The sequence below is a fragment of the Octopus sinensis genome, linkage group LG4 (genome assembly GCF_006345805.1).
Source record: "Octopus sinensis linkage group LG4, ASM634580v1, whole genome shotgun sequence".
NCBI classification, from domain to species: domain Eukaryota; kingdom Metazoa; phylum Mollusca; class Cephalopoda; order Octopoda; family Octopodidae; genus Octopus; species Octopus sinensis.
The window spans coordinates 62,925,244-62,948,270 of NC_043000.1; the positions used below are offsets into that span (position 1 = coordinate 62,925,244).

At 37.1% G+C, this 23,027-nt stretch overlaps 1 protein-coding gene across 2 annotated transcripts in view; it reads right to left on the minus strand.

Annotated features, from left to right (window-relative positions):
• LOC115210631 (electroneutral sodium bicarbonate exchanger 1) overlaps window positions 1–23,027 on the minus strand; it is a 154,218-nt gene that overhangs the window by 119,872 nt on the left and 11,319 nt on the right. Inside the window, exon 1 of one of the 2 annotated variants that reach the window (XM_036502036.1) lies at window positions 15,993–16,003. The exons of the other annotated variant lie outside the window; for it this stretch is intronic. Coding sequence (XP_036357929.1) covers window positions 15,993–16,002 — 10 coding nt within the window. The 5' untranslated portion in view covers window position 16,003. Of the gene's footprint in view, window positions 1–15,992; window positions 16,004–23,027 lie in introns of those variants that run through there. 2 annotated transcript variants of the gene reach the window in all.

The window sequence follows — 23,027 nt, forward strand, 5'->3', positions numbered from 1 at the left end:
TGAAACATGCTTCTCAATCCTTACTACTTATATCTTCCGCTAAAAATCTCTTATTCTGGTTCACGTTTTAACTTACAGGCATTAAAAGGTCGAAATGATAAAGCAAGTACATTGATCGCAATAATCTAAGAGGGTTTTGGGCATTGCCCCTATCTCTTCCAACTAAATAATATAACTCTGGGGTGTCCCGAAACAGCAATATTACAATAAATAAAAGTCCTAATCAAGTTGCAAGGCTGTTTGATTATAGGTGACGACGAGAAGGTTTAAAAACATTCAGTACGTTCTATTTTATTCACATCTTATTTTTATTCACATTTTTTACTTAGAAGTTTCCGTTTCATTCTGAAAAATATCTGCACAGGATATACAACTAGTGCATGATATTCTCATTAATATTTTGCTTGCATTTAAAAATATACTTGGCATAACTAACATACAATGACATATTAATGCCAGTCTTTAATTGATGTATTATGAAAATGAGAAAGAGCGATCCTATGTGATATCATAGACAATAGCAGCTTGCTTCTGGCTTGAAGTCAGACTGACTTATGAATATGGTGGTGGTGGCAATGGCAGCGGTGGTGGTGGCGGTAACGATGAAAAGGAGAATTTTTATTGTATTGCACATAATAGCTGTCAGTTATTTATAAACAATAAAACGCTAATTCTTGAAGTAAAATTTCATGGTATTTCAGAAATCTGAAAACAAACAAAACTAATGTAAAACACAGTATTCATTTCGCCTTTTGCTAATATTCAGGAAGCTAATATTTACTTAATTAATGATTCATAAAACAAATGTTAATACAGCAACTCATTTCTGGTTAAGTTTGTGATTTTTCTTCCTTTCTTCTGTCTATTTGTTCCTCCTCACACACACACACACACACACTCTCTCTCTCTCTCTCTCTCTCTCTCTCTCTCTCTCTCTTCCTTCTCCATCTCCCTTCTCTCTATCTCTCTCTATTCAACAATGACAACATTTGGTATCTGGTACTTTAAGCAACAGGTTGTATGTGTTATATTAACTCATATGTATAAGTTTATTTTTCAGTTCATCCTTCACTCTTTCTAATCATACTTTTCGCTTTATATTTAATTTCATTTTTATCAAATTTTCAAAGAAAACGAAATATTATTTCTCCTCCTCAACCTTTTTTGTTTTTTCTCGGGGAAACTATCCTGATGGCAGAACATTCGCCATGTGCATTGTCTTCCTGAATGCAAGAAACTAAGCTCACGCGGCTTCTTCATTTCGTTATAGTCCCTTAAACTAACAAACGAGTTATTGGGGATTATTTAAGAGTATTGGATGCAGAACTACACATTTCGTAATATACATAGAAGTAAAAAAAATAAGAATGTATTAAATCGAATAATAGAAAATGACTGTGTTGATCGTTTAATAAGCCATAAGTTTGTTGAATACACTGTGTAACAAAAATTATATTATTATTAGAGACGTCGCATAGTATACAATATCGTGAGGTTGTTGATTGAAGATATGGTCTTCCGGGGGTTTTGTATTGTTTGTCAAGTTACAAGGACCTCAGACAGACAGTACCTTACGCAATATGCGTGCAGTTCCAAGTAAATCCGACTTTTGTAGGGTATTTCTAAGGTTTTCAGATGTTTTTTTTTCTCGATTGGGTGGTATTGAACCCAATGCTCCGATGACAATAGGGATAACCTTTAAGTTTGACTCTCGTAGCTGCCACATCTTAGCGATCTGAATTCTCAGGTCTCCATATTTATCAACCTTTTCTCTTTCTTTCATGATATGTTGATCTTCTGGCACTGCCACGTCGATTACTAGGCACTCGTGTTTGTCCCTTCTAAAGGTTTCTATATCCGGCCTCCTTTATTATTATTATTATTATTTTATTATTATTATTATTATTATTATTATTATTATTACTATCATCATCATAATTATTATTATTATTATTATTATTATTATTATTATTATTATTATTATTATTATCATCATTATTGTTGTTGTTGTTGTTTGGTTTTGGCCAATAAGTGTTATTTCTTATTTGTTTCAAACTAAAAATCGAAAGAAATGATTACTATTCCCTTCAAACTTTGCTTTTGTGACATCAATGTTTTGAAACTGACCTATTTTCCATTACATTTCAAACAGATTCAGCGCTGAGTTGTGGAAGCAGAAATATCGTTATAGCAAATATTCTGCTCAGTACCACAGATTTGCTTGTCAGTTGCTTCACCTTAACCACATGAGCATGTCCATTGGTGGCTGACTAATATATGCATCTCTGATCATGCGTAGGAGTAGTGGAGGAACATCATAGCCATGTACTGAGGGGGGTTCTTTGGAGTTTGAATAAATATCGCAACAAAAGCAAAGTTTGAAGGAAATATTAGTCATTTTTCATGCTTTCTAAGAGTAAGCAAATAGGAAATAACAATTGCTACCCAAGGACAAAAATCGTGTTATGCAGTGATATCAATCACCGTTTTATTGTACCTCTGGACAGTTTACTCGCTTCTAATCCCTTCAATTTATCTTCGAAAAGTATCAGTATATCCATAGAAAGATTTCTTTTCATTCATTGACACTCCAGAAATTAGCTTTGCAAACTAAAAATTAATAGTTAAAAAATAATAATAAAACAAAAAAAGTTTCTTGTCTTCAAATTAGCTAAAACCTATCTGAAATTATCCGAACTCTCCTTTGAATGGACATTTTGAAGGATCAAAAAAGACTAAATAGGATCCATTACAAAAAAAAAAAGCACCTGATCGATTCTTCACCTTCCTGAAACTTATTATCTTTTTAAAAGCTAAGTTTTAAAGAGAATCTCATTCGTTACTGAACAATACCTTATTTTGAAAGAAACGTTTGAACCAATGACTGAACTCTACATGGTAGTCTTTCTTGTTAGAGATAACAGCCAAGTTCCCGTCATATCACATGCTACCACTTTCAAAATAGGAACGACAGATTAAATTCTGTTATTCAATCTATGATAAATGTTCTCGCAGGACTGTTTTTGCTTACAATCCTACACGTTCACCACAAAACAACAATAATTACAAGCCGGATTTCGTTCTGGAAAACCAACTACGAGGATGGGTTTCTACAAAAGAAAATTATAGAAACAATTTTGTTAATCTCACTACGGTTTACCAGACAGTTAACCACCACTTATTGTTAAAAAGGATGTTTAATTTTAAAAATGCCGTGACTCTCACATAGTTAATTGATGTTATTGTAGTAAATACATGCCTATTTGTAATGATGAACAGCAAGTTATTAGAACTAAAACTCGCATTGTCGAGCAGCAGAAAAATGAAATCCTGTTTTCTGCAAGAATGCAGAGAAAGATTCTTGAGATTTGAGGAGACTTGTTACCGCAAGACAACTAAAATAGCATGTAATAGTTTGAAGAAGAAGAAGAAGAAGAAGAAGAAGAAGAAGAAAAGAAGAAGAAGAAGAAGAAGAAGAAGAAGAAGAAGAAGAACTATATTTTATTGACCATGTAGGGATGAAAGGCATTGTTGACCCAGGAGAGATTTGAACTCAGAACATGAATGACCGTAAAATTAGAACGTAAAGCGATGTAATAATAATCATTTCCGATATAGGAACAAGGTGTGAAATTTGGAAGCAAAGGATTAGTCGATAACACTGACCCTTGTGCTAAACCGGTACTTATTTTACCGACCCCAAAAGGATGGCAGGCAACGTCGACTTTGGCGGAATTTGAAACCAGAATGTAAGGCCATATCGTTAAGCATTTTCATCGGCATGCTAATAATTCTGTCAGCTCGCTGTCTTAAGCGCTATACTAACAAGGATATGAAACTTTTCATGTCGTTCTGGACTTTTTTTAAAGAGAGGCTGCTGACATGAGATAATATTTTGAATTCCAAGAATAGTTGGGCATGACATACGATGAATGTCATACGTATAACATTCAAACTAACACGATTCAAATGTTACATAAAAAAAAACTTTACAAAGGAAATGAATATTCAATTAGATTGGTACAAATGTAAATGAAGAAGTTTAGGTATCTATCTCTGTGTCACCCTTTCTCTTCTACATGTATATGTATCCATACTGATACTAACTCCCATAATCTAATGGTTCATAAGGACGTCACCTAAGGTAATATTCTTATTTCTTTATTGCCCACAAGCGGCTAAACATAGAGGGGACAGACAAAGGGATTAAGTCGATTACATCGACTCTAGTGCGTAACTTGTACTTAACTTATCGACCCCGAAAGGATGAAAGGCAAAGTCGACCTCGGTGGAATTTGAACTCAGAACGTAACGGCAGACGAAATACCTATTTCTTTACTACCCACAAGGGGCTAAACAAAGAAGGGACAAACAAAGACAGACAAACGGATTAAGTCGATTATATCGACTCCAGTGCGTAACTGGTACTTATTTAATCGACCCCGAAAGGATAAAAGGCAAAGTCGACCTCGGACGCGTGACAAAATATTACTAGGCAAGATTAGCAGAAAGGACAAAATTTTATATTAGTTTCAAATTTTGGCGCAAGGCCAGTAATTACGGAGGAAGAGTAAGTCGATTACATCGACTCCAGTGCTCAACTAGTAGTTATTTTTGTCGACCCCAGTGCTCAGTAAGTACCAGTGCTCGATTGGTAGTTATTTTATCGACTCCAAAGCGATAAATGGCGAACGTAAAGACGGACGAAATGCCGCAAAAGTATATTGCCTGGCGTGCTAACGATTCTACCAGCTAATCGCCTAATATTGAGATAGATCATGTTGTAAGTATGGTACATTGTGCCAGTCAGTCACTTTAATCGACTAACTCTCTCTCTCTCTCTCTCTCTCTATATATATATATATATATATCTATCTATCTATCTATCTATCTATCTCTCTCTCTCCCTCTCTCTCTCTCTTCCACAAATTTCTTAGCATCGTACCTCTGTCACAAACAGTTATTTGGATTTATTTACTTATATATTTTATGGGATAGGAATTCTAGTGCTTCATCAGTAGTAAAACTGATTGTTGCCATTGATAGGAAAAGAATTGAGAAAAAGTGGGGAGAAAGAGTGTGTGTGTGTGTGTGTGTGTGTGTGTGTGTGTGTGTGTGCGCGCGTGTGTGTGTGTGTGTGTGTGTGTGTGTGTGTGTGTGTGTGTGTGTGTGTGTGTGTGTGTGTGTGTGTGTGTGTGTGACTGAGTGTCTGAGTGCATGTAATAATGTGCTTGCGTTCTTACATGCACACGGTTAAAACAGAAGATATCCTAAACACATCATCCAAAACGAGCAAACAGGAAAATACCGCATGGTTTAATCTCTCATATTCAAAATATGCAAGCACTTTTATAGGCAAAACCTCCCTCCGTCTTGAAAGAACCCACTCCAACATCTCCCGAGGAAAATTTTTAATCTAAACTCACCAAGAAGAAGTTAACAAACTTCGCTAATACTTTGGTATTTATTAATGATAAGAGAATAATGAATAAGTCATACTACTAAAACGCGAAACAACAGAATAAAGAAATGCCATTGGCACTCTCTCATTATATGCCCAGTTATCAATAACTCCCTGGAAAAAATCAGTCATACCTGCAGCTACCGTCACATCTAACATTAACTTATGCAGTATTAATCATATACGAATCGCTGTTAATCTAAGGACAGACTATCAATATATCATAGTTGTAACTTTTCCCAGTAATTCAATAAACTGGGATATTTCTCCCAGTTAAATACCTTGCTTTCAAAACCCAGGGAGGAATAAAAATTGTTTCTTTTCACTTTAACCGCCATCAAGCCGTTTCAACAAACATATAAGCACGCACACGTACATCAAATCGTTCAACTGAACACTCTTTAAATGCCGTGCCTATGAGGCGCGGAGATCACGAACCTCTAAGTCAAAGGCTGGATATTTATTACCTTTTTTATATATATTTTGGTGTGGGAGTAGATACAGCAGTGATTTCCTGTTGCATTCTGTCACTTTACCGTATCTTCCGGCATACATTTCGATGTGCGGTAGAGTGTAAACATGTAATTTAAACATTCGAATATCGTCTATCTTTCTAAATCCTACTGCATTTCACATGGAATTTTTTGTCTTCCAAAGTCGTCTTGGTGTATGAATTGACCTGCCTTTTTGGCTCTACGAATCGACCTACCTTTTTGGCTGAAAGAATCGACTGCAGTACTAATTTTTACGTATTTTACGTATTCTATCGGTTACTTTTGCCGAACCGCTATGTTACGTGGTCAAAACATACCAACACTTATTGTCAAGCGGTGGAGCGGGAACAAACACATATACAAACACATGTGCATACACACATACATATATACGGCAGGCTTCTTACAGTTTCCAACTCCGTCTTCTAAATCCACTCACAAAGCTTTGGTTCGCCGAGGCTATAGTAGAAGATATTCAACCAAGATACCATGCAGTAGGGTTGAACCCGGTACTATGTAGTTGAGGAACAAACTTCTTGCCACATAGCCACACCTGCACATCATCATCATCATAATTGTTTAACGTCCGTTTTCCATTCTGGCATGGGTTGGATGGTTTGACTGAGGTCTGGAGAGCCAGCGGCTGCTCCACCCTCCCATCCGATCTGGCAATGTTTCAACAGCTGGATGCCCTTTCTAACGCCAACCACTCCGAGAGTGTAGCGGGTGCTTTTTACGTGCCACCGCCACGGGAGCCACTCAGGAGGTACTGACATCGGCTACGTTCGTATGGTGCTTTTTACGTGTCACCGGCACAGGAGCCAATCAGGAAGTCCGGGTCTTCTCAATCACAGCATATCTCCAAAGGTCTCGGTCTCCTGTCTTTGCTTCTGTGAGGCCCAATGTTCGAAGGACATGTTTCCCCACTTCATCCCATGAATTCCTGGGTCTACTTCTTCCACAGGTTCCTTCTATAGTTAGGGAGTGGCACTTCCTCACACAGCTGTTCTCATCCATACGTAACACATGACCATACCAGCGCAGTCGTCTCTCTTGCACACCCCATTTGATGCTTCTTATGCCCAACATTTCTCTCAAGGACCTCACACTCTGTCGTGTATGCACACTGACATTACACATCTAGCGGATTATACTAGCTTCATTTCTTTCAAGCCTATGCATGTCCACTGCAGTCAGGCCCATGTTTCACTGCCGTGTAGTATGGCAGTTCGCACACATGCATCATACAGACTACCTTTCATCCTGAGCGAGAGGCCATTAGTTGCCAGCAGAGGTAGGAGCTCCCTGAACTTTGCTCAGGCTATTTTTATTCTAGCCGCCACACTCTCAGAGCAATTACTCCACTACAGACTTGGTCGCCTAGGCAGCGGAAGCTATTAACTACTTCTAGTTTCTCCCCCTGGCATGTGATGGTATCTGTTTCATGTACATCTTCGGTATTTATTGCCCATGTGCATCTGTCACACACAAAAACTATCTTCCCGGTTAACCTTCCATAGATATTGCTGCACCTTTTATGTGTCCATAGCTTACACCGGGTACATCGTATACAGTTTCTACTCACGCCTTTTCTACAGATCAAGCAGGGCCATCTACCTGAAGGGGTTTGATTTGGCAGCCTTCCTACTTAGTAAAACTTTGGTTTTTGCTAGGTTAACCCTAAGGCCCATCGATTGTAGACCTTGCTTGCTATATACATATGTATGTGTATGTTGTGTGTGTGTATGTATGTATGTGTGTGTGTGTGCGTGCGTGTGTGCGTGTGTGTGTACGCACACACTTACATACACGCAAGCATCTATAATTATATATATGCACATGCATGTGAGTGTATTCGAGTCTTAAGTTAGATAACAGTCCGGTTTATAGTAAACCTTGACAAAAGTCTCATTATTTTCACAGATTGTCTTTTCTCCTCTCATTCATCTACAGTTTCAACGATACCATATAACAACAGCAGAAAACAAAACCCTTCTGACGTTATACCTTTCCTATCGATAATCATATCCTACCTATAGTTTACAGCCAAGTGAATGAACTCTTTGTTTGCCATGAAAATAATCAACCAGCTGTTGTTGGTTTTTTTTTTGTCCTATCTACGTGAATAGGTGTATATGTGTGCGCGTGTGTGTGTAAATATATATATATAATAGATGTAATTGTTATAAAGGTAATAGCAGCGATCACATACCTACCATATGCGTGTGTGTGTGTGTATATATATATATATGTATGTATGTATGTATGCATTATGTATGTATGTATGTATGTATGTATGTATGTATGTATGTATGTATGTATGTATGTATATATGTATGTATGTATGTATGTATGTGTAGGCATGTGTGGCTGTATTTATGTGTAGGTGTATGTATTCGAGTAGGCTTTCGTTCAATATACTTTTATAAAGGTGATATAAGGGTACGTCTACCGGAAATACAATAAAGAAATACAATATGAATTGGCTTTTATTTGTTGCGGGACTAGAGTTCAAGTGATTTTTTACTCCGGAAAATCTTTGATACTTAAAAATAGTGATTTCGGGGAAACAGTAGACGCTTATTTGCTCGATTCGAGTGTGTATTGAATACATATATTTACTTACCTTTTAGAGGTTACTTAAGACGACAGCAATGTTTTCTCAGTTTTATCTCAGTTCATACATATATACATACACACACACACACGCGCGCGCGCACGCACACGCACAAACAAACGCAAACACACATATACGCATGTATGTATGTATGTATGTATGTATGTATGTATAGATAGATAGATAGACAGATAGATAGACAGATAAATATTCCTCTTGAGATAAAACTTTATGACCGTATGCGTGTATATGTGCATATACATGAGTACATGCACACATTTATACATGCGTACATATATATAAATACACACACATATATTCATATATGCGCACATATATATACGTATATATAGTCATGTATCTACATCAAAAGGGATCAACTGTCCTTTCCGAGCCATAAGGATCTGGATTCTGTGACGTACAAACATCCCCCGTTGAAGTGCTGTGTAGACAAAGTAACTAGTACTGGTACTCCGTCGGTTACGACGACGAGGGTTCCAGTTGATCCGATCAACCGAACAGCCTGCTCATGACATTAACATGAAATTGGCTGAGCACTCCACAGACACGCCTAACCTTAACGTAGTTCTCAGGGAGATTCAGCGTGACACAGAATGTGACAAGGCTGGTCTTTTGAAATGCAGGGTAAAATACAGGTAAAACTCATTTTTACCAGCTGGGTGGATTGGAGCAACGTGAAATAAAGTGTCTTGCTCAAGGACACAACACGTCGCTGGAAATTGAACTCACGACCTTACGATCGTGAGTCGAATACCCTAACCACTAAGCCATGTGCTTTCATGTAGGCACACACAATAAAGTTAAAGGAAATTTAATAGCAGGAACAAATATAAGAGCTTAAACCATATTCTTTTTCGTTCTCTTTCCAGTCATTAGATTGTGGCCATTCTGGGGCATCACCTTAACGGAATGTTTTGTTTTTTTTTAATATATTCTTTGAATATTTGTACTTTGGCAGGTACATATTTTATCACGCTTGTAGAATACGAAATGCAAAATGAGCGTTATCGTAAGAGGACATAATTTGGGTAGGCTGTTTCTGCTGCAATGTACCGGTTTTCAATTTACCTGACATCACATGTATATACATGTACGACAAGGATTCCCGCCATTTGATATTTATTGGTCAGTCTGAAACTATGAAAGAAGACTACTTTCAAAAGTGCCAAGAACTGAGATCGAATCCGGAGTTACGTGGTGGCAAAACGATCTCCTTAACCACAGACATTCTTATTTCTCTATTGCCTACAAGGGGCTAAACATTGAGGGGACAAACAAGGACAAACAAAGGGATTAAGTCGATTACATCGACCCCCAGCGCGCAACTGGTACTTATTTAATTCGACCCCGAAAGGATGAAAGGCAAAGTCGACCTCGGTGGAATTTGAACTCAGAACGTAGCGGCAGACGAAATACCGCCAAGCATTTCGCCCGGCGTGCTCGCCGCCCTAACCACAGACATTCTTGCCTTTATAATGATAGATAGATAGATAGATAGATAGATAGATAGATAGATAGATAGATAGATAGATAGATAGATAGATAGATAGATAGATAGATAGATAGAGGGAGGGAGGGAGAGATAAAATTTGAAAGTAGTTCGCGATTGTAAAATAGGATATTGTCTTAGAAGAGATAAACAAATAAAGATATTGTTCAGAAGAGATAAACAATCTATGGTTAATCAATTGCCAGTAACATGATATCAGAGTGACAATATCTCATCTAATGTATTGCTTACATAATAGCAATGCAACTCTTTGTTCAAACGGACTATGTTGAATGAGAAAAGTAATTGTATTTTGTAAGCGATACAGATATACAGGAGTGTCAAACTAACGTTGTCAAGTGAGTGAATAATCTCGGTTACGAAATCAGATGTGATTCTTGGGCGAAGATATTTCACTTCCCGAGCGTCTTCTAAATTGTCTTTGGCAAAAGAAAAACGTGGCACCGTTTTTGTTTCTTTCCTTTTTTCTTTCTCCCCCCACCCCACCCAAAGTTCTGAACGTCCCTGATACAAACCAAGAAAAATAACTAACTACTGAAACAATGAGCTTCTATGAAGTCACTCGTCCTATTCTATGTATGTATGTATGTATGTATGTATGTATGTATGTATCTATCTATCTATCTGTCTGTCTGTCTGTCTGTCTGTCTGTCTGTCTGTCTGTCTGTCTGTCTGTATGTATGTATGTATGTATGGGATCTGTTCCATCTCGTATAGGATGGAATAGATCCTATGTATTTATGTATATGTGTCTTATCTATCTTTGCCAGTCTGTTTGTCTATCTATCTATCTATTCCGTTTGTCTGTCTGTCTATTCTGTAAGTCTGCCATCGATCAGCTTCTAAAAGGATCACACTGAATAATGGAACTGAAAATGTAAAATAGGCACAGACGAGGCTGTGTGGCAAGAAGTTGGCTTCCCGACCGAATGGTTTCAACCACATAATTTCACGTGGCACCTTGGGCAAGTGTCTTCTACTATAGCATTGGGCTGCCCAAAGCCTTGAGAGAGGTTTTGATGGATGGAAACCGAAAGAACCCCCTTGTATGTGTGCGCACGCGCGCGTGTGTACGTTAGTCTTCTTGCCTTGACGTCGGGTGATAGTAATAAGCGAATATCACTGTCATCCATAGAAAATCTAGCTTTACAAATTCTGTCCAACCCATGTGAGAATAGATGAGTAAGCGTTAAAACGATGATGACTATGCTTCAAAATATAAAGGACGAGATGTGCATGGCTGGAATGCCTTTGATCATAGTTCTGTTAACTCAAGATTGACTTATGGCTTAACAACAACCGTGATATAAACATCATGATGGCAGTCTCTAGCAGTCCGAGGAAGACAACCGACACAAATGATGTGTACATTAGCCCAGTCTTTCCATCAAATCGACGTTGCTTGAACAGGTGTAGAGTATACTACACGTCAGGTGTCGAAGTGATCACAGAGCAAAGTGAGATGAAGTGTTTTGCTCAAAAAAAAACAACACACCAGCCAGTCAAGGAATTGAAACAACAACAACAACAACTACTACTACTAATACTGCTACTACTACTACTACTACTACGACGACGACTACTACTACTACTACCACAACCACTACTGGATAGAGAATTTTTAAAGCACAAGACCACGAATATGCGTGAGATAGAAATGGAACTGCATGACGTAACAGAGATGTGGAACACAAATCGGCTCTTGTGTTGAGGATTTGATTCAAGAGCTCGTTTATTGTGCCTTGCATTGTTCGTATATACTCATATACAAACACTTTATACACACACACACACACCACACACACACACACATATATATATATATATATATAATATATATATATATATAATATATTATATATTATATTATAGATATTATTATTATTATCATCATTATTATAATAATAAGTATTATTATTATTATTATTATTATTATTATTATTATTATTATTAATTATTATTAATTATTATATTATTATTACCGCTTTGCATGTGTTTACATTATAATTGTACGTAATGAGTTATTATTACTCGTTGTATGTTTATTACGCTTATTAGCAAGGGCCCTCTTGGTGTTTTAAAACATTTCTAAGTATCTTCAAATGACGTCAGTTAAACAAAACTTAGTAGACAAATTACCTTACGTAAAACTAGGTCAGTGTTTATTTTCTTTCAAACGCATATACGCTATAAGTAGGGTGATTTCCTTCTGTCTGCATTCACTGTAAGAATGTTAACGTTTTAGGGGCTTTTACGCGAGAGTTGTATATTGCTTAGTACTAATACACTAGCTTACTACACAACACATCATTCAGGATGTTCGTTTATACAAATAATGTTCTCGTTGAGAAATAGGGCGTGAAAAGTAAGGCTCCAGACTGTACTTTAAAACTAAGTAACCATTTGTAAATTAGAGATTGTGATTATGTTTAAGATATCCTATTATATCACTAGATATCTATATGAAAATATGCAGAATATTTCTAGGATCAGGGCTTCTGAGAAAAGTTTTATCTGTGTGGGTATACAGTTTCTCTGAGACCGCTCTTCCTGTTTGTGTTAATGCAATGTGTGATCACGTCTATATTTAATAAAGACGCTGACAGAAAGAAAACGTTACTGTAGTTAAAATGAATATTCAGTAAATCACTAAAGAAACTAAAGAACTACTTCTCAGAGGGAAGAAGTAAAAATAAAATAAAATAAATCTTTTTGCTTTGTCTTTGAAATGAAACCTTATTCACATATGACTAAACTCCTTACAACAATCACGTACATCAATAATACATCAACATTTTCTGGAAAGTTACTAGACTTGTTATATTTTTATTGTCATTTCTTTTTTTTTTTATAGTTTCGTTAACGATATATTTATTCTTCAGTAGTTTTGAATAGCTCTCCATCATCAATGCGAAGATTTCCCAAGATTCCTAGAAATACCCGAACACTTCTTTGCAAACTCCTCTCAAAGGAGCCAGTGTCTTCTACTATAGCCTCGGACAGACCAAAGCGTTGTGAGTGGATGGATTTGGTAGACAGAAACTGAAAGAAGCCCGTCGTACACACACACACACACACGCACACACATACACACACATATATATATATTTGTATTTTTGTCCCCCCCCCCACCGCCATCACTTGACAACCAACGTTGGCGTGTTTACGTCCCCGTAACTTATATATCAATCTTTTTCCTCATTTTCCATCACTGAACTGCAGCCATGCTGGGGTACGGCCTTTGCGGGTTTAATCAAATAAATCGACCCTAGTATATAGTTTTTACGTCTATCGATCTTTTTTTGAACCGCTAAGTTACAGAGACATACACAAACTACCAATTTTAGCTGTCAAGTGCTGACGGAGGACATACAGAAAGACACGCACACACATAGTGTGTGTGTGTGTGTGTGTAAACAAAATCGAACTCACATACACAAGTTGTGTGTGTTGTTAGTTCGTGGGTCGGCTGCGTTTTAGGCAGAAGAGAATATATTCTCAATGCGCTTAAAAATACATAAAAGTAAGCAATAAGCAAGCGAGACGAACTCACAACAGGTCCCTTCCCGGAACGTCAGACGTTGATATTTCGTTATTGTTGTGATTTGTCAATGTTGCGTACCGAACAAGTCCCGCTGCAAGCTATGACTGTATGTTAAATGGTTTAAGAATCATCTGCTGGCATGTGACAATATAAATCAAATATAAATCAGAAGCAGCTGGAGGTATCTTAACAAACCAACCCACGAACTAGCAACGCGCATACCTTACGTACGTGTGTTCGATTGTGTTTACATACCTCGAGCTGCTTCTGATTTATATACACACACACACACACACACACACACACACACACACATATATATATATATATATATATATATATATATATAATAGGGCGTAGAAGAAACAAAACAATACAAAGTAGACATACGGAATTATAAAAAATGTAACTTAAGACGATGGACAAAGACGAAATAAATCAGAAACGAACAAAATTTAGCCTTAGGGCCAAATAGACAAGAATGATGGGTAACGCTTGAGAAGGCATCCTAAAGGATATAGAAAACAACACACGACGAGCTTCCACACAGTTTCCGTCTACTAAATTCATTTATGTTTCGGTTGACCCGGGGCTATAGTAGAAGACACTTGCTCATGGTACCGCACAGCGAGACTGAACCCAAAACTACATGATTGAGAAGCGAGCTTCTTAGCCACACAGCTATGCTTGCACTTGAATGTAGGATATATTTCACAGTAGTACGAGTTCTTTGAAGAACAATGAATGAAAGGAACTGAAATTAAAACATTTTATAGAAATAGTTGTTTGACTGAGCAGACTGCTTATCAAAAACATTCCAGCCATGATCATTCGGTTTGTTCGTACACCAGGGAACCGCGCTGTCTCGTGTGTACTTCCTTTACAAAAAGATGGTATGTTATGGTTTTAGAGATTTGGTAGGTATTTTTCGTCGGTCCAGTGACCACGTCTTTACCTTGTGCTTGCTTCGGTGGTTGTTTACAGAAATAGTTAATGTTGCTGTGATTTAGCTCTTGGTTATCCCTGCTTGAGTAGACTGTATGAAATAAGGGGCTCGTGCCATGTTCATTCCATAATTCTCTTATAAAACTGTATAATCCAATACTTCTTTCTATATATTTTTTAACGATGACATAACATTTGAAAAGGCGAGACACTTAACTAAATATCTGGGGTATTTTTTAAAGCGAAATTTCGTATTTGGAGGTTCAAATATTAGTAACGTGGAGATAAGTTTTCATCATTCAACAGTCGATTATATATTCTTTTATTCTTATACTTGTTTCAGTCATGCTGGAGCACCGCTTTTAGTCGAACAAATCGACCCCAGGACTTATTCTTTGTAAGCCTAGTACTTATTCTATCGGTGCTATTAGCTGAATCGCTAGGTTACGAGGGTGTGAACACGTCAACGTTGGTTGTCAAGTGATGGTGGGGGAACAAAGACACACAAATGTGTGTGTGTGTGTGTGTGTGTGTGTGTGTGTGTGTGTACAACGGGCTTCTTTCAGTTTCCGTCTACCAAATCCATCCACTCACAAGGCTTTGGTCGGTCCGAGGTTATAGTAGAAGACACTGGCCCAAGGTGTCACGCAGTAGGACCGAAGCCGAAACCATGTGGTTGGGCCTATATACATATATATAAAAGTGGATTATTAATACTGAAAGTGCAATAAAATACTTTATTGTATTTACAGCACCTGTATTATATTAAGCTAATAAATCACGCTCCCTACTTATAATATACGTTTTCCTATTTCTTTCATATCTATATTTAGAATATTAATATTAGCGATGTATATAAAGAGTTACATTAAGCTTGGGTAGCTTGCTAAGATATTTTAAAAAAGTATCTATCATCATCTGTGGTCATGAATGTTAAAAATGACCGAGAGTGCAATCCTGAATACAATTCAGTTATCCGGCAAGCCACCGGGCCCAGTTGTGCTGGATTGGATGTTTTCTATGATTGATGCAATCAAATCCATTCCTGCCCGACAAAGTTAAGTTTTGAGATTAATAAAAGGAAATCAATAACGGTTTTGAAATTACGAAAACTGCAATATTATTCCGGCTACACATGCAATATATTGTTGCTAAGGAAACAAAAAAAAAGGAAGGAAGAAAAAAAGCTATAAAAATATATAAGTAACTTTTCGGAAAAATCTAGATATATCATAGATATACATGACCCTTGTAATGACTTCACATTCATATGTGGATTATGTTTCATTTCAAAGAAAAAGCAAAAAGGTTTTTTTTTTCTTTTCTTAATTATTTTCTTGGTGAAAAACAACCTTTAGTATTTATTGAATATTCAGTTTTAACCTAAGAAATTTTTTTTCTTGTCAACATCTTTATTGAATACAGTCGTGTACATACAATGCATTGACACAGAATATACAGCATCATTCACCGTCGTTCACTTTTCCATGATTGTAAGGGTCTGACCAGAATTTATTCAGGCAGATTTTCAGCGGTCACCAACGACCAACCTCTACCTGTTTCTAAGCAAAATAATATTTCGCCATGGCCAGATATGTTTCCGCAGAATAGTGGAAATGAATGACATCCATTTACAACTATCACACGGTGTCCACGGTGTCAGGATAAGCAGACACAAGCATACACACATTCACATAAATGTACATACATACATACATACATAACGGGAAGCTTTATGAAAATAGACAAAAGACGAAGGCAGGTGGAAAACAAACGAACAATTGTATTAGTATGGCGCTCAGGAAATATAAATAAAACAAGTCTTTAACGTTTCGAGCCTACGCTCTTCAACAGAAAGATACACAGAGAGAAAAAAAACACAGAAAGAAGGAGAGAAAAAAAATGCGTGCAGTAGCTAACGAATCAACATGGCGATCATACATACATACATACATACATACATACATACATACATACATACATACATACATACATACATACATATGTATGCCTACGCTGCTAAGCGTTGTATAGGTGTGATACCAATGGTCACTCTATGACCCGCCATAAGTTCCTTATATATGTGTGTGTGTATGTGTGTGTGTGTGCATGTGCGTGCGTGCGTGTGTGTGTGTGTGTACGACAGGCTGTTTCAGTTTCGCCTCTACTAAATCCACTCACAAGTATTTGGTCGGTCTGGGTATATAGCCATATATGCAATGGCACCGAACCCAGAAACATATAGTTGGGAAGCAAACTTCTCAAGCACCCACTCACGTCTGTACAAATAACATTAGCAAATAAGAATTTTAGTGTAAAAATAGTTGCGTTCGGAATATGCCCTAAAAACAGAGTACAAACCAACAAAGAAGCCTCTTTGTAGTCGTTATTCGAACACGTTAAAGATGATTTGGTCAGTTACGCTCGGGAAATTTTTGTCTCGTTGATTCGCCTTGATCTAGACTACCAAGTTCTTTCAATATTGAGCTTCTGGAAACAGAAACTTGAGAAAAGTTCAAATCAAACGGCACGAGAATTAGCGACATAGTTCAATTAAAATCATACTTCGATCATAAAACATTTTCATGAATTAGGAAAAGTGTCTAAACTTGGTCAGTGGGTTCCCCCATCATCTGACTGTTTTTCTGCATAATCAAAGACTTGCACTCTGCTCGTCCTTTCGAATATTTCCTAGGCAGAATCATCGTAAGTGGTAAGCACTCAATGAAACCAGGACTGCACCCGAAAAAAAAGAATGATGCCCTGTGTTTTGGTGCGATATAAAGAGTGTCGTCTGTCATGAGGGTTAAAATTTAAACCAAAACGAAACAGTTAACGCGGAAAAGTATTGTCGTCCAACTGCTTTGCACAAAACCGCAGAAAAAGCACCCATCACTGGCCAATCGTAAATGAGTGTTGGTCTTGCACAAAAACGCACGCACGCGCGCACACACATATATATATATTTATATGTATGTATATATGTATGTATGTATGTATGTATGTATGTATGTATGTATGTATGTATGTATGTATGCATGTATGTATAATTTATATATATATTATATTTATATATATATATATATATATATATATATATATATATATGTATGTGTATGTAAGCATGTGTATACATTACATACATGCATACATACATACATACATACATACATACATACATCACCTGCTACATCTTTTCGAACGAATCGGTGAATGTCGTTAAGGCACGCAAGAATAAGACTTTTACTCCTGTTAATAATTTACATTCAAAAGCTTTTGATTAACGTCTGCTGTCACTCTGATAAATCATTCATAGCGATCGCATCTATAACATCACTTAAGCTGCTTAGTGAATCCATTAGAATTTTTCAAGCTTTAAAGTTGCCAACCTTGTCTCACATGCACAGATTTACTCATTAACCCCCCCGCTCCTCTATCTATCTATCTATCTATCTATCTATCTATCTATCTATCTATCTATCTATCTATCTATCTATCCATCTGTATCTCTATCTTTCTCTCTTCTCTCTCTCTCTCTCTCTCTCTCTCTCTCTCTCTCTCCCCTCTGTATCTCCCTCTCCTTCCCTCTCTCTGAACGTAGTTAGAATTGCGATTAGTATACTTCCCTGATTATTGTTCTATTGTGGCAAGACAATATTTCAGCTCTAAACACCTGTTGATCCTGGGTCTCTGCCGTTGTTACAGAGGCAAACATTTCCGATGGCGTCCAGAAAGATAAGGCCATTTGCACGTTTTGCAAGCTTTCACACTGCCACTAAAACATTTTAATCTCCCGATATCTCTTCTAACGATATAAAAATAAATCGAAGAGGAGAAAACTTCTATATGGTCTCTCGACCAGCTAAAGTAGCAGCAACGTTTCCTACAAATCACACCCTCATGTCATAATTGAGAATGGATTCATTGATCAATGATCTCTTTGATATATCAGATAACAAAATGGTTATGGCTGGAGCGCTATCGTAAGTCAGCTCGATATAATACATACATACAAGTGTGCAAGCACATATATATGTGCGTATGTGTCCGTGTGTATGTTTGTGCATGTAACCAACTTGAATGTTCGTATGTAGATAATGTAAAGTGGGTTGAAAATTTACCTTTTGGCAATTTGGAAATAAAGTAGTTTTCTCGGCATTAATTTCTTAATGCTTTGCATGTTTTGAATTTGAGAACATTTTCTTTATTCTCTTAATAAATGTTTCTCTAATTTTCACTTGATTTGTTTTCGTAACTTAACCATGTGCACTAACATTTAACATTTGAGCTAACGAAAGACTGCTGGAAATAACAACTGAATCTCACTGAAGTCTACCTAACCGCCATAAAAAAAAAAGGTATAAGCGGATAATGCAGTCATTATTATACATTGTGGTAAGGGGGCGAGCTGGCTGAATCGTTAGCATGCAGGGCGAAATGCTTAGCGGCATTTCGTCCGTCCTCATGTTCTGAGTTCAAATTCCATCGAGGCCCCCTTTACCACTCATCCTTTTGGGGTCGATATAACAAGAACTAGTTGAGTACTGAGGTCGATATAATCTGGTCTGGTGCCAAAATTTAAAATCATTATTATACATTATGTTTCAAAACGAAATGTATGATGTCATATGGAATATCGTTAATCAGGAGTCTGCTCCTCCAAGGTGGGCCTGGTACTAAATAAAAGAAACACTCACAACCTATATGAAAACTTTTATGCTTGTAGGTCCCACTAGAAACAGCAGTATATTCTTCCCCAATTGTTCATTTTACCGTCTTAAGACGGAAAGAAATTGTTTAATGTAGTCGTAGGTACACTATGCCTAAAAACAATACAAGTCTTATCAATCTCGAGTAAACCGTCATGTCTGATTCATTCTCGGGCAGGGATCAGCGTGGGCTGCTGACATAGAACGATGAATTGTCAACCAACCTATACATCATCTGCTAAGAACTGCCCAAATGCGACGCCAGTAGTGAATGGTTGTCATGAAAGTTACCAGTATTTAGTCATTGATATGATAGCGCTGAAAGGGAAAGTTGGAGGTGTGATAGGATGGGAATTTGGCCGTTGAATCTAGCAAGTGAAGTAACCGCATAGATAGCACCCACGTCGACTCTAGGTTTTAAAAGTGTTGCTACGATTACTTTAAGGATAATATCCTCTTGATCTCTTTAGAGTTGTTAATGAAGTGAGTTATGGATGGAAGCACTCCGTCGGTTACGACGACGAGGGTTCCGGTTGATCCGATCAACGGAACAGCCTGCTCGTGAAATTAACGTGTAAGTAGCTGAGCACTCCACAGACACGTGTACCCTTAACGTAGTTCTCGGGGATATTCAGCGTGACACAGAGAGTGACAAGGCCGGCCCTTTGAAATACAGGTACAACAGAAACAGGAAGTAAAAGTGAGAGAAAGTTGTGGTGAAAGAGTACAGCAGGGATCACCACCATCCCTGCCGGAGCCTCGTGGAGCTTTAGGTGTTTTCGCTCAATAAACACTCACAACGCCCGGTCTGGGAATCGAAACCGCGATCCTACGACCGCGAGTCCGCTGTCCTAACCACTGGGCCATTGCGCCTCCAGTGGGTTATAGCTTCAGTATGACAATAGCAAGCATATATAGTTATGATTTAAGAAACCTCAGATATTTTCAAAAACTTAAATCAGATAATATAAAGCAATTTTTTTGCTCTTCAATGAATAAAAGATATGACTATGTTCAAGCAAGATAGCCAACTGTCTATGAAAAGAACATTATTTAAATTGCAGGTAATTTAGTAACAGTTACAGAGGATATCCGCCATGATATTTACTGTTTAAAAAACATGCTGAATTGCAAAACCCACTATTCTATATAAATGATAGATTACTATTTATAGTTTTCCATGTATGTGTGTTATCTAGAACATAATATCAATGAAAACAGCCAACTGCATTCAGTGAATTTTGTGATACTTGATGATTTGGCAATAATTGTATGCAGTTGGGTCGGTGTAATTTGCCGTCCACGCCAGTGAGGTTATTGACTACATTCCCTTAAATAGAATCAATTGTCCTTGATATATTCAAATAATTCCATACTCTAAAACACACACACACACACACACACACATCATCTCTCTCGTAAGGTAATATCCAGAAATGGAAAAATCGGCGTGGATTTGCACCCGTAACAAGTAGAGCGGTAATGAAAGAAAATGTAAATAATTGTAGTGTAAAAATAATCGCCGTGAGGAAAAGAAAAAAATGTTGATGTTTTAAGCACAGGCACTCAATCAAGGAGGAAAAGAGAAATTATTCTGTGTGTTGTTAAACATGTGTCAAAATAATAATCCTTTCTACTATCTGAACAAGGCCTCGAATTTTGAGAGAGGGAATCAGACGATTCCAGCGACTCCAATATTCAACTGGTACTTATTTTATCGACCCTGAAAGGATGAAAGGCAATATCGACCTCGCGGCATTTGAACTCTGAATGTAAAGCGGACGAAATACCGTTAAACATTTTGTTCAGTGTATATTTCATAACTGATATACAGTTATTTCATTTTGCTTACGATTTTCTGTTTTAGCCAAATATTAGGACAGAAATAATTATTGCATGCCCTCGGCACACTAATACAGACAAGCCCCACGTCAATCCTGATCAAACTAACTTATAATCAAAGGCAGTCCTTTTGTCGTTTGTTGTTATGGATAGTGTATATCTAGCATAGTGTATATCTATTACCAAATGCAGCCTTCTTTAAGATAGAAGGTGTAAGTTATGGGATATTTCGCTGCTATATCTAGTAAACTGAGCGACCAAGTAGAACCTACCACGTTTGCTTACAGGCTCATGTAACGTATACCATTCATCATTCATGTACGTACACGGTAGAACGTATATATTTCATGATTTTAAGCATTAAAAATACGGCTCTGAATTGTTTCTTAGGATGAATCACATGGCAATAACCTCGTCTTTATTTACATAATAAGACTCAGAGGTATGAATAATAACGTTGCCATATTTTGAAATACAATACTCAGTGGAATTAAAAAATTTTGATTATGAAAGGTTGAAGTATTAAGCTATTGATTGTTAATGAGATTACATCGTATCAGACGTCAAGGTCTTGAAATGTTTCTGAGTAGAAAAGAGGGAACATAGCCACACGTCTTTTCACTGGAAAACAAAGACAATTTTGAAGAGGTATAACTACAGAAGAGTGCACGAACCACATACCGATTTTGCTTCCCCATAACATTCTTTAATATGCATAAAATATATTTTCATTAAGTTTTCCAGAGACACATGCAAGATGGTGTACATTACGTGTAGTTTACACTTATACCAGAAGGAGTTTAAATTTATATATATATATATATATATATATATTATATATATATATATCATCATCATCATGAAGAGATTTGGATACACCCCTAGTTCCTACTTTGTTTCCACATAAAATTCTTTAAAATGCACATCCCGAAGTCCTGCATCAGATAGTGGGGCTCTGTCTGTCTGTCTGTCTGTCTGTATGTATGTATGTATGTATGTATGTATGTATGTATGTATGCATGTATGTATGTATGTATGTATGTATGTCTATGATACATTCCGAAAAGTATTTTGTATTTCCAGTTGTTTAAAGAATGCCTGGAAATACATTATCCAGTGTTTACTGATACTTTTTACGACGGTAGAGGATGATCTGAAAGAGATTCAGCTATAATTTCTGGCCGGTCGAACAACTACATTGAGGCTCCATCATTTGTTTGTATCTATTCCATAAACTGAAAAGCAGGAAGAAGAAGAATACACGTACATTGATGGCTGATAAAAAATAATGGACGTCTAGCGTAAAAGACTTCAATAATGCCCAAGCGATCTGACAATAACAACGTATGTAACTAATTGGAACCACTTTATTTCACTACAACGAACATATTATTTTAAAACTTCACCAGCAAAACAAACAGCAGAATAATCGAGAAAAGAACACACGTCAGACAACATGCCTAGACAACACACACACACACACAAACACACACACACACACAACAACACACCACACCCACACACACACACGACACGAAAAATGAGAAGAGAGAGAGGTAGAGAGAGAGAGAGAGATGAAGAGAGAGAGAGAGAGAGAGAGAATGAAATGAAGTATCGTTTTATATAATCACGGATACAAGGCTAAGAAATGGTTAAAGTTCTGAAAGTTAGGAGGTCCCAGAAGCATTCATGATTTTATATCTTCAGTTTTATATCCTTGCTTGTTTGTGTGTGTGTTGTGTGTGTGTGTGTGTGTGTGTGTGTGTGTGTGTGTGCTTGTGTGTGTGTTTGAATACACATAAGCAAGTTTATATATAGCTGAAATTTTAGAAAAACACAAGACGAAGACAGATGTATGAACAAGCAAGTATATTAGTTTGACGC